The sequence below is a fragment of the Neopelma chrysocephalum genome, unplaced genomic scaffold (genome assembly GCF_003984885.1).
Source record: "Neopelma chrysocephalum unplaced genomic scaffold, ASM398488v2 Primary Assembly neopelma1_97017, whole genome shotgun sequence".
NCBI classification, from domain to species: Eukaryota; Metazoa; Chordata; class Aves; order Passeriformes; family Pipridae; genus Neopelma; species Neopelma chrysocephalum.
The window spans coordinates 1,738,869-1,755,659 of record NW_020925659.1 but is presented as its reverse complement, the minus strand read 5'-3'; the positions used below and the strand labels follow the sequence as shown (position 1 = coordinate 1,755,659).

At 38.9% G+C, this 16,791-nt stretch overlaps 1 protein-coding gene across 10 annotated transcripts in view; it reads left to right on the top strand.

Moving 5' to 3' along the window:
• SHC3 (SHC adaptor protein 3) overlaps positions 1–16,791 on the top strand; it is a 60,536-nt gene that overhangs the window by 16,966 nt on the left and 26,779 nt on the right. For all 10 annotated transcript variants that reach the window (XM_027670984.1, XM_027670985.1, XM_027670980.1 and 7 more), the window contains 2 exons: positions 2,290–2,360; positions 14,627–14,690. In XM_027670984.1, coding sequence (XP_027526785.1) covers positions 2,290–2,360; positions 14,627–14,690 — 135 coding nt within the window. The remainder of the gene's footprint in view (positions 1–2,289; positions 2,361–14,626; positions 14,691–16,791) is intronic.

Sequence of the window (16,791 nt, the reverse complement as noted above, 5' to 3'; positions counted from 1 at the left end):
TAAATGCACGCCTTCTAAGTATGTTTATGGGTATTTGTCTAATTATTTGTCTATTTTGACAGTGACTTGTGTGCATATGTGTTTGTGTATTTATTTGCACGCCTGCATGTACTTGTCAAAATACCTTCCAGAGTTTGCTTCCAAAATGCTGGGCCTGGTTCTCAAACTTGTACAATTACTTTGCTTCAAAAGATTTTTGGCAAATACAGATAAGTGAAGAAACAAGTGCAATCCAAGAGTGGTCTTGTATCAAGAGGTCTAAATTAACAGTTGATGAGATAATGAAAACCAAGTATTTCTATAACAAAAAATCACAGGAATACCTTTGAATATTTATACCATTTACTGCATATTTAATTATAAAAGCATCTTGTATGAAATAAATATTTGGCAAAATTAAGCTACAAAAGCATCCTAGGACTGAAACAAAATGACACAAAAAGAATGCAGGGAAGCATCTTTCATTGCTGTTTATTAGTGTAAGTTAAATGACTTCAGCTGATTATCTCAAGTGATGTTAAAGAACCTAATCTCCAAAAGAATGAAATCACTCTCTGAGATGTACTCAAAAGTAGAGTTAATGGCTTAACTTCCTTCATCAGAGCATGAAAATGTAGTTCTGGATGTTTTAAGTACTCGGGCAGACGTATATGTAAAAAAGGAATCTACTTGTAATAAGATACAAGGATTACCTAATTTTGCACTGATAGATGACTGATGATAGCGTAGACAGTTTGAAAGTATGACCATTAGCTTGAGGGCTCCACGTGCCAGGATCTCTATAGACAAGACATTTTCCATGAGCATTATACAAACTTTCAAAAAACATAAGATTGTGGGAGATTTCTAAAATATTCTAGGAAATGGATCTTGAGGCAACCCTTCACAGAAACTGTGTGCTATCATAATCTAAGGTCAGGCAATTTAACAAATAGGAGTCAACTTTATTCAGTGTTGTAATGACTTCATAGCATTTGATAGAAATAAATAATAATGATATGTGAAAAGAAACTAGATACTCCCTCAGCTTGTAAACAGTTTATGGCATACATGTTTCCGTGAAAAAACTGCTGAAGTTCCAAATATAGTTACTGATGCAGCAATTCTCTAACTTAAATATCATTTTTTCAATGAAAATAAAATCCCTGAGCAGGCACAAAATTGTGGCCTCGCTTGATTTCTGCACCAGTTTCATGCCCAAATAGAGTGCATTATGCTGTGAAGATACCAAAAATGGATACAAAACTGATATAAAAGCTGATATAAACCCACAACACTAGAATGGCATTATCAGGCTCATGATGTAAAGGCTCATCCCTATTTCCTCTGACTTTCAAAAGTTGGGTGTGTGGTTGGATACTTAACCTACTCACAAAGGTGCTGCCACGGGATGTGCCAGTCATTGTACAAAGCCATTATCCAAATATCTGACAGGAGCTGTAGCTCTGGTAGACTCTAGCATATGCAGAATATGACCACTTTTGGAAGCAAGTCTAGAAGAATCATCAGAGTTTTTCTCACTCCTGTGATAGATGCTGTTACATTTTAATGTCTTTTGTAATGGTCCTCCCCTTTTTCTTTTTTCCCATGGAGATGCAGGGCAGAAATCTGGGTCAATAAGTCTGGTCTTTTCTTAATATTGGCTAACCTTCATGCCTTCCCTTTCTTGAATGACCCTGTTAAAGCCATCTCCCAGCATGGGTTATTAGTGGGTTATTATTTTCCTATATCTTTATACTAGTGTAATTAATGAAATTACTAAATCACATACATCCCGGAGCTGTTTATTAAGAATTGCTTGCTGGTACTCTTTTCAGCTTTCCCTGCCATAATTTGCCTTTTTTTGTTCTAATGAGACTTAGTTCTCTCCCTCTTAAATAGGTTTTTCCTACTGACCAGTGCTAGGTGAATTTCCTTTACCACACTTCCTTTTTCATTATTTTTTTACTTTGATTAGCATTATATCTAAAATGGAACAATTAACATAGAAGAAAACACATAATAAACATTATGATAAATATCAACACATTATAAATTAGGAGTATTACAGTGATTGGGTTAAATATAAAATAATATGTTGAACCAAACTCAAGACTTAAATGAAATAAAATGTTTATGGAACAAATCTGTGACATACAACGGCATAATCATAACAACCTACTGGAGGCATAGGATAAATAAAATGTAAAAATAAGAATTGCACAGTGACTCTTAATGGTTAGCTGCATTTTCTCCCAGAATTCAAGCATAATTATAATACATTTTCCAACTGTTTCTTTCTCCTTACAGTACTTGGGGTGTATAGAAGTCTTACGCTCAATGAAATCTCTTGACTTCAATACTAGAACACAGATTGCAAGGTAAGACTTTGTACAACTATGCTTTTTTAAGTAACTTCTGAGTTGTGTCCCCGGAGTGGAAAGTCTGGGAAGATGGCAAAACACATAGTAAAGAATTTTTGGATATCATCAGTCTGCTTTCTAACTTTGCTTTTACAGGTAAACCTCTTACCTGGTGCTAATACAGCTCCAACAGGGCTTAAGGGATATTTTCTTCGTGGATTTTTGATATGCCAGGAGGTACTTTAGAAAATGTTTGCCTGTTTGTTATGCCAAGCAAGGCACTTATCTGGTTACCAGTTTCATGGCATTCAAGCCAGTGAGAATTAAAAGATGCTTAAAATCTATGATGCGTGGGCAAAATTAGTCTAGGGAGCTGCTTTGGGGACCTTTGTTTATAGGCTTTTGTATTCATTTCTTATGAAAAGGTGTCAGAATTTCTTGGTAAAAAATGTCAGAGGACAAACCATTTGTACCCTAAAAAGGATACAAACGAAAATATATATCACCACAATGACACCGGAGACAAACGAAATAACATTTTCTTTTTCAGATTGTATGTAAGAAACAATAAGCTTCTTTTAAATGTGTCATGGTATTTTCGTAAGAGCAGTACATAAGTGCAATGCTCTCTAAAGAAGTGTCCATGAATCATTTTGTTCTAAGAAGAATATTTTCTAAGAACTATAGGAAACGGTGTTTTGCAGGCGTTTTCACTTGAAAACCTGAGTCACTGATTTCAGAGGAATGTGATTTCAGAGGAACGAGGCACTCATAGCAACTCGAGCCCGCAATTTGCAATTTCTGGAATTGAAATAACGAAGGAATCCTTTTCAGAGAAACACATATAAAGCGATATTACCGGATACAGTCCTTGAATTTCACCTCTTTGAGGCATCTTACATTTGCCAATAAGCCTATCAAAAACCATTTGTCATGTCATAAACAGTTGTTTCTTTTATTAAATGAGAAAGATTGCTTGGTTTTAGGCATGCATGCTGATCGTATGGTCTATATGCATTGACTTTGAGTTATACTTGCATACAGCAGCTTTGAGTTGGACCCCATAAGTCCCCACAAACAGTTCATCATTGATTTGCCAAGATACTGCATTGATGAAAGGCATAAAAGCCCAAGGAGAGGTAAATGACAGAATTCTCTTTTTCAGGCAATGTGGACTATGGAGGCATTTGAGAATTTTACTACTGTGCTTTTAAAAAAGGTCATCATGTACATTTCTGATGTATTTGCAGCAGTGAACTTTTAAAATTATTTCATGTCTAAGCAGACTTGTAGTTCCAATGCAGGTGGTCCATTTGTGTTTACCATTTGGAAGTTCAGTGATACTGGCCCGTGAAACAGTTGTGATAATTAATGGGTTTGGTTTCTATAACCAAAAGTGAACCGAATTCATCTTATTTTTCTGCAGTTTCCTTCACTATGTGTCTTCACTGGAATAGTTTTGTACTTTTCTTATTGTCTAGCATAAAGGCACAAGTCTGCCATTAATACTTAAGCATATTTGGTGATCTGAAGCAGTATGGTGTACACAAACAAAATATCTTTGTCTTGTAGTTCCTTCAATATGAAAAAAAATATTCTTGGCTTTTACTGTGAAACAGACTTTGAATTATATTTTTTTCTGTTGAAGTTATAGCATATTTGACTACATGGTGGTCATTTTGTTGTCCCATCTTCCTCTGATCATGTCTATATCACAGGATATTTTTTTCAAGCAGGAGGTCATATCTTCCTGTTTTGCTTTTTATTTTGCATTTACAGTTTTCTGTTTATCATGAAACAGTGAAAACTCATAATTTTGATCATGTAGTTTCCTAAAACTTTTCTGAAAGCAGAAGTTTTTAGGTGACTTTTGAATCAGGATCTAGCATCTTAGGTGCATTTCATTAATTAATCTGTCTCTAGAAATCTCGTTGTCATGTCTTAACGTTTTTGGTACTCACATACTTTGTCACACAGCATTTCTCATACAAGCCTATTGTTTTTTAAGAAAGTATTATTAAAGAATTGCTAAAATTCACATGTGCTGATTAACTTCCTCATGTATTAAGAAACATAACATGGCCCTTAAGGTATGTACTGACTTAGTAAGGCTGATGTTCTGATGTTACATGCACCAATTCCCTCTTTAAGAAGACACCTGGCGCCAAACTGTCCCTGCAGCCCTTTGATTACAAATTAAACAAAAGCACCTGAAACTTACATTTCTGTCCACTGCATCATGCATTTGTTTTTAGTTAGGTCCATTGCTGATTTCTCTGCAGCTGTCACCAGTAAAGCTCTCCTGGTAGCCTGATGGCTTCTGGTGCAGTGTGACCTGCAGAGGCCTGGGCCTGTAGGTCTGGTAACGTTGGCCATAACTGCATCAGCTGAGGAACCTGGATCCGTAGCTGCAGTGAAGCCTCCCGTGTGTAAATTTCTCTGTGCTGTTTTCCTACAACTGCAGAAACAGATGTCACAGCAGCTGCAGTCCCTTTCTGACCCAGAACTTCATAGACTGATCCTGCTGCGTGCATCTAACCTGTTTGACCTGTTATTTCTCAAAGACCTTGCAAAACCAGTCATAGAAGAAAGTGATCTGTCTGGGGCTGATATGACTTCTGGCATTATGCACTGTTTACTAAATATGATTTAAAAATAGTTAGAAAAAAATGAGTCAAATTACCTGATTTAGTGTGGGAGTCTGCATGTATCTCTTCCTAATAAACAAAGCATCGTGTTTTTCAGTACAAAGCACTTACTCCTCTTCTAGCACTGCCTCACATCTGTCCCTGCCTGCTTTCTTGCCCTTTTTCTCGTTGTTTCTGAGCTCAAACATAGGAAGTCAGTCATTAGGAATCCTCCATTTGCCTTCTTTCTGTCTTCCATTTATTGCATATGTCACTTTATGCCTCTGCTTGCCTTGAGGATGAGCCAAATCCCAAAGTAAGATAAGCTCCTAGAATAAAAAACTTGTGTAGCTCAGTCCTGGGAGGGTGAGACATGTAGTCTGTGGCTCTGCTGAAATCTCTGAGTATTATTTTAGACAAACTGTTAGTCCCAGTCACAGACAATTCTGTGATTAAATGAATTAGTGCTTGTAAATAGCACTTAAATTGTTGAGCGAGCATTTAGAAATCACTTAAAAATTGAGCTAAGATTTCCACTTATCTAGTGAATTAGAGATAAGAAATCAATGAGCAGAGCTTGTCCAGATAACCTGAATGGCTTTGAAAATCCCAGCTGTTATAATGCATTAGGAAAGCATATGCATCAGTGTGTATGCATGGACCAGTCTGACAAATGAAGAACTCTGGCTTCAATCTCAGGAACTGCATTGAAGCCCCAGTGTAAATAGTTTGGTCAGTGGCCTTTCCTGCCTTATTGCTGTCACATGAAATATCAGCTCATGCCATCTAATGCTGTTGTACCTAGCCTGTAACTTGTGTTTGTTTTGCTTTTTCACTTTTTTGTAAACTAAACCGTTAACACTTGCAACGAGAGGTTTATCTTCATGTGAAAGCAAGTGAGCAAGCACTTCCACTTGTCCTACACTTCATCGGGTCTTAACAACCTTTGTGGTGCCTTGCAAAGTTATTGTTGTCCTAATTTTGTGTCTGATTTGAGAAAAGTGAACAGCTATGTACAATTCATACTAGATTTTCCCCTTTGTGATTCACTTTTGAAGTCTCAGGATTCTCTCACTACAGGAGAAGCAGAAGAAGTAGAGCAGTATAATCACTTGTATTGTATTTATTCTTTTGCGTAATGAATGTAACATCGTGTGAACTCTTGAGCAAATAAATGGATGCACGAGACAAGGGTCAGCAGTTACACACAGTGATGAATGGAAGCCAGCTGAATCCACGTGTTGCATCATTAATTATCCAGTGATAATTCTGGTAAACACACGTGAAGTCAAGATAACTTTCCTGGGGAGCAAGACGAACAAAAGCATTTAATTTTCAACATAAAGGAGCAACAGGAGGACTAGCAGACGAGACTACTGGGCTAACCACAGGTGGTTAAAGTTCATCAGAAACCTACCATCGTCCTCACAGAAAGGGGCCCATCTTAAGTTTCTGTGGCCAGGCTCTTTGTGCCTTTGGGCTTTTTATTAAAAAAAAAAATAATTTAAAAAAAAATAAAAAAAATCAGGTAAAACTCTTTTGCAACATGTGCAGTGTTTGCAGTTCATGTAATCTGTTTGTATGCTTATTGTTAAAGCTGTTCTGGTGTAATGAGTCCTTGCTTCTGTGTTGTATGCATGAGTGAGTTATGCACTGGTTTGAATTAGATGTTGCATGCACTGTTTGTTGTACATCCAAGTATGGGCTACAAGGATGCATGTTCACTGGCATTTAGTGGAATACCATCAGTTTGCTGCATGCAGCATCAGAAAGCCACACCTCCCCATGCTGAGTAAAACATTATGTTGCATGCTGTCTTAATAGCAAGTAGATCAGAGGACTGAAATACTTCGTATCAGCGCTGGACCCGAATCCAAACTCCGATCCCAGCCCTCTCCACGCACCGTGTTGGGCTGAACAACTGGAAAGAGATTCCTCTCCAAATTTGTGGCCTGAACTTTATTAATAATATTATTAAACCAAATCTGTTTATGCCAATATCCCAAGCTTTTGGAGGAGAGATGGTGGAAATCCAGATTTTAGAGCTGGGTTTGAGTCCAGTGCTGAACAATACGAATGAAGCTCGGTTGATGTGGTGTTTCAACTATATCTGTATTCTTTGCAGAAATCCACTGTCAGCAAGCATCACTGAAAGAAAGGGTGGAAGACATTGAAAAGGAAGAATGTTTCTCCTGTGATTTTTGAAGGTGGATAGGTAATGTGTTATCTGCAGTGAATTCTTTACTCAGTGTCCTCCTTAACATTCTGTCTTGCTTAGAAGGTGAGTGCAGTTCACCTCTGCCTTCTGCTGCCTGTACTCTGGCTGTGGGGCAGTGCTTAGGGGATGGCAGAACACATAAACCATCTGGATGCACAGCTGTGTGCAGGAAGGAATGCCCACAGTTACTTCAGAGTCAAAACTCTGGGAGTCAGGGGGTGCTGAGTACTGCCAGGTTCACCAGGAAACAAGATTCTCAAAAGTGGATGGAGGCATCCTTATAATTCATACAGCACGCCACTGAGTGGGGTGATGACAGCTACAGTGCCTGATAGTTAGAGAATAATTTACATTTGCTAGTTAAGCTGTCATTAGCACAGAAATGGGGTAGAATAAATAGGATTTTGTATGCCTAACACTGGAATCTTTCATTTTCAAAGTAGTATTAGTGTGGAAAATGTTACCCAGTATTTGGAATAATTTGACTAATATATGATAATACAAAGCTGGAGTGAGAGCAATTAGTTGAGCTCACATGCCTTTGTAAGAAAACAAAGAGCCTCTCAGGGGATGGAGAGGGTCTAAAGTTGAAAGCCAAAAAGTCAGGGAAGCAGTTATGTGGATAGTTGTACCCTGGGTTTTCAGAAATCTGGTGGCTCAGAATCAGAAGCAGGACTTGAGGCAGAGTGGTCTTAACATAAATTAAATGCAAATTGCAGTACAAAGTTAATGACTGCCTAGAAACTTGGAGACACTCTCACGTTCTGCTAGTTGCACCTGGCAGCTTGATTACACAAAGAAATGATGGCTTAAGGAATTTGTATGTCATTTCTGTGACATGTCCAGTCACAGAATACAGTTCATCACCAATGGACAGTTGTTTTTGGAAAACGCAGCTTGCATATTTATAAAATGTCATTTATCTTATGCAGTTAATCAAAAGGGCAGCAGTAGATCTATAATCATCTAATAAAAAAAAAGAGCTTTTGTAAGATATCTGTCTCCAAAGTCCTGCTTTGGACGTGAAGCTAATTAGGGATTAGAGAAAAATACTCGTTAGGCTAAATGTTTTCATTTTACTTTTATAAGATTTTATGTCGTCCTTTGAAATATCTGCTGTGCACTACTCTTTGATAGAGAAGATACCTTAGTAAATGACCTGAGGCTGGACCCAGTTTGGAGGTTATCATGATCCTGATTCAGCAACAGAAAACAGTTTTAATTTCTCTGTCTCCATCTCTCTGACCAGTACTAGGATAAATGGCTAGAGACCAGGCTGAGTGGAAAAAAGCCTAGAGGTCACAAAAGAAGTTAAAGGATTGAGCTACTTAACAGATCTAAACCTTAAAGTACATTGGGGTTTTTTTTTTAGTTTTTTAGGTGCCATTGACCATATTTCTGACAGAGGTAGGGCTGTGTATAAGAAAGGTTTTGTAGGTGTGGATTCAGTGCCAAGGTTTTATACACTGCTACTTTATATCCATAAAAGCTATGTATGCGTGCAGAGTTAAGAGATATACCTAAATAAGGTGTGCTGCTGGATAAACAAGTTTCACTCTACATTTCCTAAATAAGGCTATTGCTCAGAACTACTGTATTGAAAGAAATCATCAAGATCAGGTGGACTTTTCTGTCACTGATGAATGAAACTGGGTTTCTAAAATTTACTCACATGTTATAAAAGAAGGTACAAATTGTACAGAAATTGTCCCAAATATTCCTTAAAGTTAGGTCATCTATAAATGCTGAGAACAGAGCTGTCATTGAGCATACCAATGGATAAAAAGTCCCTTTGGCAGTAAAAGCAAAAGAGTCCTCACAAGTGCACTGATTTCTCTTAGGAGTTGAATGGAAGTCTCCCACTGAAGATGCAGGAGGACGAGGATAACTATCATTAGATAGATTGCATGCTAAATACCTAATGGCATGTGGTACTCTATGTCTAACAGTTGCCAAAGTCAACGGTTTTACTGTATGAAGTTTATTCAATAAAACAAAAATTAAGTTGGCCGGCTTCCTTTAATTTTCTGCTTGTAGATTTTCTGCACGCGAAAAAACTCCATTTGAAGAAACAAAACGAGGAGCTGACAAGAAGAAGAAGAAGGTTGTCGTCTCCTTGCTCTACAAGTGATGTCACATCAGCCTGTGTGACTCATCAGCTGGTGCCACCTTATTCCACAAAACTTTTGTCCCAGGCTTCCCATCAGGACAGGCTTCACTTCAGTTGGGATGGTGTGACAAGTGGCACCACTTGGTCTCTGCACCATTTTCTGGGGGGGATTCCCCACAGGGGTACTCTGAACTCATGGCAGTGGGTGCACCTGCCCTGCAGGGTTAGCCTGCCCTTCCTCTCCATACCTCTGTTCCTCCTTAGCTGCTTCTTCAGCCTTACACCTTCCAGACATGGTCAGTCTGCAAGTTGGCACTTAAAAGTTCTGTAAACAGTAATATAATGGTTTAGTGTTCAGAGCTTGTGGATGTCCCCTGTCCTACTTCAGACGGCACATGCTCGTTATGCCTGTTTTGCAAAAGAACAAACAGTATTTCAATTATTAAACAGATTTCTAAAAATGTACTTTTGGTCTCTGTTTTCTTTTTTCTTTTTCAGAAGCAAGTTATTGTTATATTTAGTACAGACTTTGTTTCTCCTCAGGAAATACTGGTACAATACTTGGTAATGATTTAGAAGTTATTAAAATTGATAGGAACATAATACTGTTATAACTGTAAGTCTTCTGTACAATTCTTCCGGTCATGTCATGCTTTCATTTAGAAAATCCACCTTTTGATGTCTGTTTTTGTTAACCCATGAAGTCCTAAGCTTTGGAGGTGGAAAAGGTAATGTTGGGGACTACAGGATACTAAAATATCTTAAAAGAATATTAGATAGTTTTAAGTATTGTGATACAAAACATTTCAGACTAAAGACAAGTCACATTTTCTTGTCTCATTATTTGGCATGGCTTTACTTTTTCCAAATATGTTGAGAAAATCTGTGCTGTTTGTATGTGCCTGTCATTTCCCTGAAATATGAGTTCCAGAGTTCTGATTTTTAATCAATTAAATTGTATTAATTAAGAACAGCAAAAACCAAAACATCACAATCAGAAAAATATTTGAAACCACAAGAATGGAGAGTATTTTCATGTGATGGTGTTCCACAGAGGAGCAGATTTGAGCTTCCTGAGCCAGCTACTTTGTATAGCAGAGTAAAATATCACTAAAGCTATGAAAGCTACCAGGCTTTTTAATGGAGCAAAGTGGCAATGTAAAATATCCTTTTTTCTGTCTCAGATGTCAAGTCCCTTTAAAGCAGAATAGGTGAGTTTCAGAAAATGCGTATTGGTAATTTTTTTACTGGATACTCTTGCGTGCTGAAATTATATTCAAAATACACAACATGTTTCGTGCCAAGAAAATGACTCCATGGTATGACCATCTGCAAAGCAGAAAATACTTCTGGGTGGATTTGGAACTCAGCGTGTGGTCCCTGCTGCAGACAGCACAGTAACTAATTTTACAAGAGATCAGCCTGGCTCTACACTGGTTTTTATCTGAGCCTAACTAATGAAACAGGATGTGGCTTACGAAGGTGTAATGTTATGTCTGCGTCAAATAACTTTCTAATTGGAAAGGAAGCAAATGTAGTTGCATCCAACTTTTCTGAACTCCGTGCAACGTTTAGCCATGTGTACAGGGCTTCTGCCTTCCCTGGGCAAGCATTTCCACACACACAGGTCGAGTGATGGCACTTTCGACGTGGCAGCAATATCTGTTCCTGGGCCCGATTTGTGGCTTAGGTTTTTGTGCGGCTGAGGCATTTGCAAATTTGATTTGCCGAAAAAAAAGGAGCTTACGTCTGCCCTGTGCTGCCTGGGCATGCCAGGCAGAAAGAAATCTTTGGGCTGTCTTTTCCACATCACCAGGCTATCTGTGTAAAGGCACCCCTGCCCCATCGTCCTAGAATATTCTGAGTGGAGGGATCTAGGAACTGTCACGGAATCACTGAATTTTTGGGGTTAGAAGGGACCTTACAGATTATCTAGTTCTAACCCCCATTCCATGACTTTCACTGGACCAGGTTGCTCAGAGCCCCGTCCAACCCGGTCTTGAACTCTTCCAGGGATGGGACATTCACAGCTTTTCAGAGCAACCTGTGCCTGTGCATCACCATCCTTACAACACAGAATTAGAAATTCTGTGAAATTAGAATTTCTTTCTAACATCTAATCTAAACCTTTCCCTTCCAGTTTGAAGCTATTTCCCCTTGTCCTATCACTACATGTAAAAAGTCTGTAAAAAGTTTCCCTTTATCTTTCTTGTAGACTCCCATCAGGTACTGGAAGGATGCATTTAGGTCACCCAAAAGCCTTCTCTATTCTTGCCTGAAAATGCCAATTCTCTCAACCTTTCCTCATAGGGCAGGTGCTCCCTCTAACCATCTTGGTTGCCCTTGGAAAAAAGTGCCTATCAGTGCAGTGGCAGACATTCAGCTGTTCTATTTTGTCTTGTTTTGTTCAAATACCTCTTTTAGACTTCCTAACTCCCACACAGGAAAAGTACTGTGCCTTCTGTTGCAGGTATGCAAAGGGTTGATGCCAGGGCACTCTGACCTTGCTTATGCAGAATTGCTCTGCAAATGTATTTTCTGAAGTTCCCAGCATTTTCACTAAAAGCATTCTTAAATTAAACTCTGCAATTGCTTGAATACATTCAGTATTCACAGAGTTTCAGAAACTGAAGAGCCACAGTACTGGACAGCCTTTGAGAACATTGAGTTCAGTAAAACTGAGGTATTTTACTAAAAGGAAGACAGGCAGCTGGGAAATGTATAGAACTTTGTTCCTGAGTGAGAGGACATATAGCCCAGCCTCTCCATGGCTCAGTGCTTTCCCTGGTTTGCCAAGGCAGAGTGTACAAGGAGTAGCTAAGGCTGCCTTGCCAAATCTCTTCCCCGAGCTCAAGCCTTTTCAGCATTTCCTCTCCTACACCTAAGTGGCAGTTTTGGTCAACAAGGTCTTTGAGTCAGATGATACTATTGAGTAACACACTTCATGTGTGATTACAAGGAGCTGGCAGACAGTAGAGGTAGTTAGCAAAACCACTACAAATCCCAAGCCTGTACTAGAAAAATAACAAGATTGTACACAATTTTTGTCAGATGCAGTGGCTTGAAAAACCCTCTTTTATTCCGTGTTGCCACTAGAGAGAGAAGATGATGGAGGCAACTAGGAAGAGAAAGGAAATTACATCCGAATTTATCCCTCAAGCACAGTTCATATCTCTGAAATACAAACCTGTTCTGTGAAAGGCAAAAAACTGTGAGGTGTCTCAACACACCAGTTGGACCACTGGAGAAGACAAAGAGGATGAAGTGTTGGTGATGTCTCTGTGAGAGCAACTTAGAGCCAAAATGCTCCAGAAGCTAAGACACACCTGGTGAAGCAAGAGGCATGAGTCTTAAAGACAGCAGTGGGCTGGAGGCTGTCACTGGCTGGGACTGCTCACCCCATTGCCTCCAAAGGATTTGGTTCTGTGGAAGAAAGAGACAGGAAACCACAAGTAGCTCAGTAGCCACAGGGGATGACTCTGTAAAACGTGGTGTCTGATTGTTTGTCCTGAGCCAAAGAAAAATATTTTTAGTGAATTCTTCATTTGAAAAGAGTAATATTCATTTCTCCTGATCACATTTCCAGGAGTAACCTATGTCTCAGTAGCATGGTAATCATCATGCACGATGCTTGCTGTGCTTTTATTTCTAAGTTGCTCCTTTAAAGCAACTTACTTTACTTTCTCTGTAAGAAAAGTTAGTAACTACTTTAACTAAAACACTTGCTTGGAATCAAAAAACCATTGTGGTGAATGTAGGAACTAACTACAAGCACTGAACTGTGAAATGGAGTGCTGTTGTAGCTATAGTGGTCTGAGTGCACGTGCAAGGCAAGGTTTGTAGTGAGACGCAATTTTATTGGACAAGCAGATGTAGGTAGGGGAGAAAAACATCCCCAAAAAACAAGCTGTGGAACAAACAAGCTCTCTTCTAGACCTGAAGAAAGGATTGTATGTCTGAAATCTTTTTTGACCATTCTTGCTGTAAATCTCACACTTTTTCGGAATGGCAGGGCTTTAAACCTGCTTTAAGCCCCGTTCGTCCTCACGACGACCCACCTCCCAAAAAGTAATAAATTCTTATGATTCTTTCAGGTGATTCAAAATTTGGATTGGGCCCTAGGTAAAAGCACCCAAGACATAACTATATAGCAGTTACTGATTGCAACCAGACAAAACCTGTGACATTTCCTGAACCATTATATGTTGAATACTGATAAGTGTATGAATTTTTCTCCTGATTCATTTGTTGATCCTGTGCCATCACCCAATCTATAGTTGAAATACACTGCATATGGCACAAAGTTAACAGTTTTTATGTTTTTATCTGGGTGATGTTTAAAGGTTTTGATTATTTTGACTGCTCTTTAGCTCGTAGTTCATTGCATCCCATTCTGTTGCTTTCTATTTGCTTGTTGCATAAGGTATTGTAAATATAATGTCCTGTTAGTCTCAATACATATTAAAAATAGTTGTTTAAGAAGGTTTGGAGTCAGCTTTGCTCACTCCTGTGAAATGAGGAATTCTTCTGCAGTATCAGTGGGAGAGGCCTATTATAGCTTTGTTTGTTGTGGTCAGAGGAAAGTCTCTACATACACAGGAGCAAATTCTAAACCCTGACCAGACTGACTATGCAGAAAATAAGCTGGTAAATCATGAAAGGAACTACAAGATTTGTTTGTAGCAGTATGATTTCAAGAGTTTTTGTGGTATACAGTTACTCTTCTGTGAGAGGGTATAGCTTCAAATAATTTTTGAACGTGCATTTCTTTCAGTCAACCCAAGTGCAATGGGATGAATGAAACAATATTGTAAAACTGAAGCAAAATGTTGATGGCATTAATCTTGCTTACAGTATAAAAATAAGGCCACTAATAAATTATTCAGATTGTACTGAACAGATATCAGTTAAAATGTTGTACATCACATGTATTATATACAACATGGGTATTACCAGGAATGTTTTAGGGTTCTAATGCTATCTAAAGCCTGGTGATTTTTCTCTGATTGGAAAAATGTATAGTATAGTAGTGAGAAAAATGATCTTTTCTAACTCTTACATTACAAGAAACATTTTTTTTTTTTAGAAAGGTGTTAAGCAATGTACAAAAATGAGACTTGGAAGAAGGCATTAAGGCTAATATTTCTATTTACAGTGAGAAAAATCTCTTTTTAATAGCGCAAGAAAACATTTTCTTTTTGAGGAGAAAGCTAACTGACCTCACTTGTAAACAGAAATATGGTCTGAAGCTGTTCTCTCCAGTGCATTTGAAGCGTAATGAAGAAATCCACACATTAATTTGCCATAAAGCTATTTTCTGTCTCTTCAGGGAAGCAATCAGTCGTGTTTGTGAAGCCGTGCCTGGTGCCAAAGGAGCCTTCAAGAAACGAAAGGTATTTTTCTTTTCTTGTAGTGCAGTTGACTCTATTTTCTTAGTTCAGCACAGAGGAGACCGGGCACAGCAGGCAGGTGACTTTAAAGCAGCTTTGAGAATTGCAGATCATTAATCACGTAAAGTGTTGGCTGTTTTCACCCACGGTGTGTTGTCGCTTGCCCTTTTCATCAGGATCTGCTTTTTTAGGCATCTGGAAGTGTGAATACATCTAGGATGAAGACTGTGCCTTTATGTGGCTTCTGTAGAAACCCCCTCCTTTTACTTTATTTTTTTTGGTAGGTCACATGTGGGAGAGTTAAAAAAAACAAAAGGGGTGGCTTTTCATAAAATGCATGACTAAATCATGGAAAAAGGTGCTGGAAGGTAGAGCAGAAGCCAAAAACATACATAGTTTTGAAAGTGGTTAGGTCAGTTCTTTGAGCATAGCCCTACTGGTGACATTTAATGAGTTTGGTAATCACTGGTTCCTGGGAATGGAGAGAACATATGAGGTGATCCTTTTCTCCCTATGCTCTTTCCATGTGGCTGATGCTCAGTGGCCAGCACACATGGTGAGTCCAGTGTGTCCCTGACACGTTTATTGTCATGCTTTTATTTTTATTTATGTGGTAGGAGTTAGAATCTTCAGACAGGGAGCAGAGTAAGCCTTGGCTCAGCTCATGCACTGGTGGCTCTCAACAGTCTTGCTCTGCCTGCTCTTCCAGAGGCCTGCTGGCAAAGCTGGGATATATTGCTAACTCCAAGGGAAGAAGCATAGAAAGCAGTTAATTATAGCCCGTGTGTAAGTTCTTGGGCATAGGAGGAGAGTGGGGAGGTGAACAAAAAGGTCTGTCCACTTCTCCACCTGCTGCACCACTTAGGTAGAATCTCAGTATAAAGGGATGGGATGAAGTGCCACTTGTTTCCTCTGGTAAAATCAGGCATATGTGACAACATGTGTTACGGTGTGATTGGAAATTGTCTCAGAAATTAGGGTTGTGGTTTCCCCACCACCACATTTATCACACTGGCATCTCTTGGTTCTCTGGCTTTTTGTTTTAATACTGAAAGTAAAGACAAAAGTATCTTTTTTTTTTTTCCTTGGAAAGCAAAATGACACAAAGTATAATTGGAAAAGTGAGTTAAACGGAGTTCCAACTGCCTGGTGAGGCAGCCTGCTCTGTTAAGGGTTTTAGAGGCAATGCTGCTCACCAGTTACTGAGAAGGAATAGCGACAGAACTTAGCTAAACATCAAATACAGGTCTCTTTTGCTGGTCTGTACGTTCATCATGTTTTTGCCACTGGTGGCTTATCAAATTGGTTGAGGTGACATGTACTTCCTGAGGGCGTTTTCACATTTTAACTGCACTGCAGGCCTGTGATCCCTAGGCACAACCTGGGAAATCATGAAGGATTAAGGAAAGAAGAAATATACAAGAATATTCAAAGGAGATTGTTTTATTGAGAAGTTAATGAAGTACTAGCTCTGCAACGTGACAATGTTAAAATAGTGCAGCACAAACATCACATGGGAGCAGTACGCAGGTAGTATATTTTTAATCAGTTAAACAGAAGGAAAAGAAGCTGAAACTAAATGTATGTAAACTTTTAAGGTCTACAGAAGCACAGGTGTGTCCATCCTGCTATGAACAGAACTTTCCAAGCTTGCAGGCAGCTTAGGACAAATGCAAATACAGTGGCAGAAGAACACTGCCTCCAGTCACAGCTTTGCTTTTATATCTTAATAAGCAGCATAAATATTCACCAGTGCAAACTCAGCAAGTAGAAGGACTTGGTCAGTTGCTGCTGGGCCCCCTGATTTTGTACAGGCTGTGATTTACCTAAATGAGGCTTCTCTCACACAGCTCTGTGGTTCCCCAAAGCTGTCAAAGATGAGAAGTTTGTGAATTTTGCTTTGTCAGTATAACTTGTTGACTTGCTGCAAAACCTCCTGAGGGCTAGTGAAATGCCTGCAAAAGTTATCAGTGTTGTTACATCCCCTTTATTACATTCCAACACTCTGTACTTAATTCTCTGTGTTAGGAGTAATCTTTACCTGCATGTGGTACCGCAGCACACTGAGATTTTGTTTAGCCTGTGTCTGGGTTTTTGCCTACTG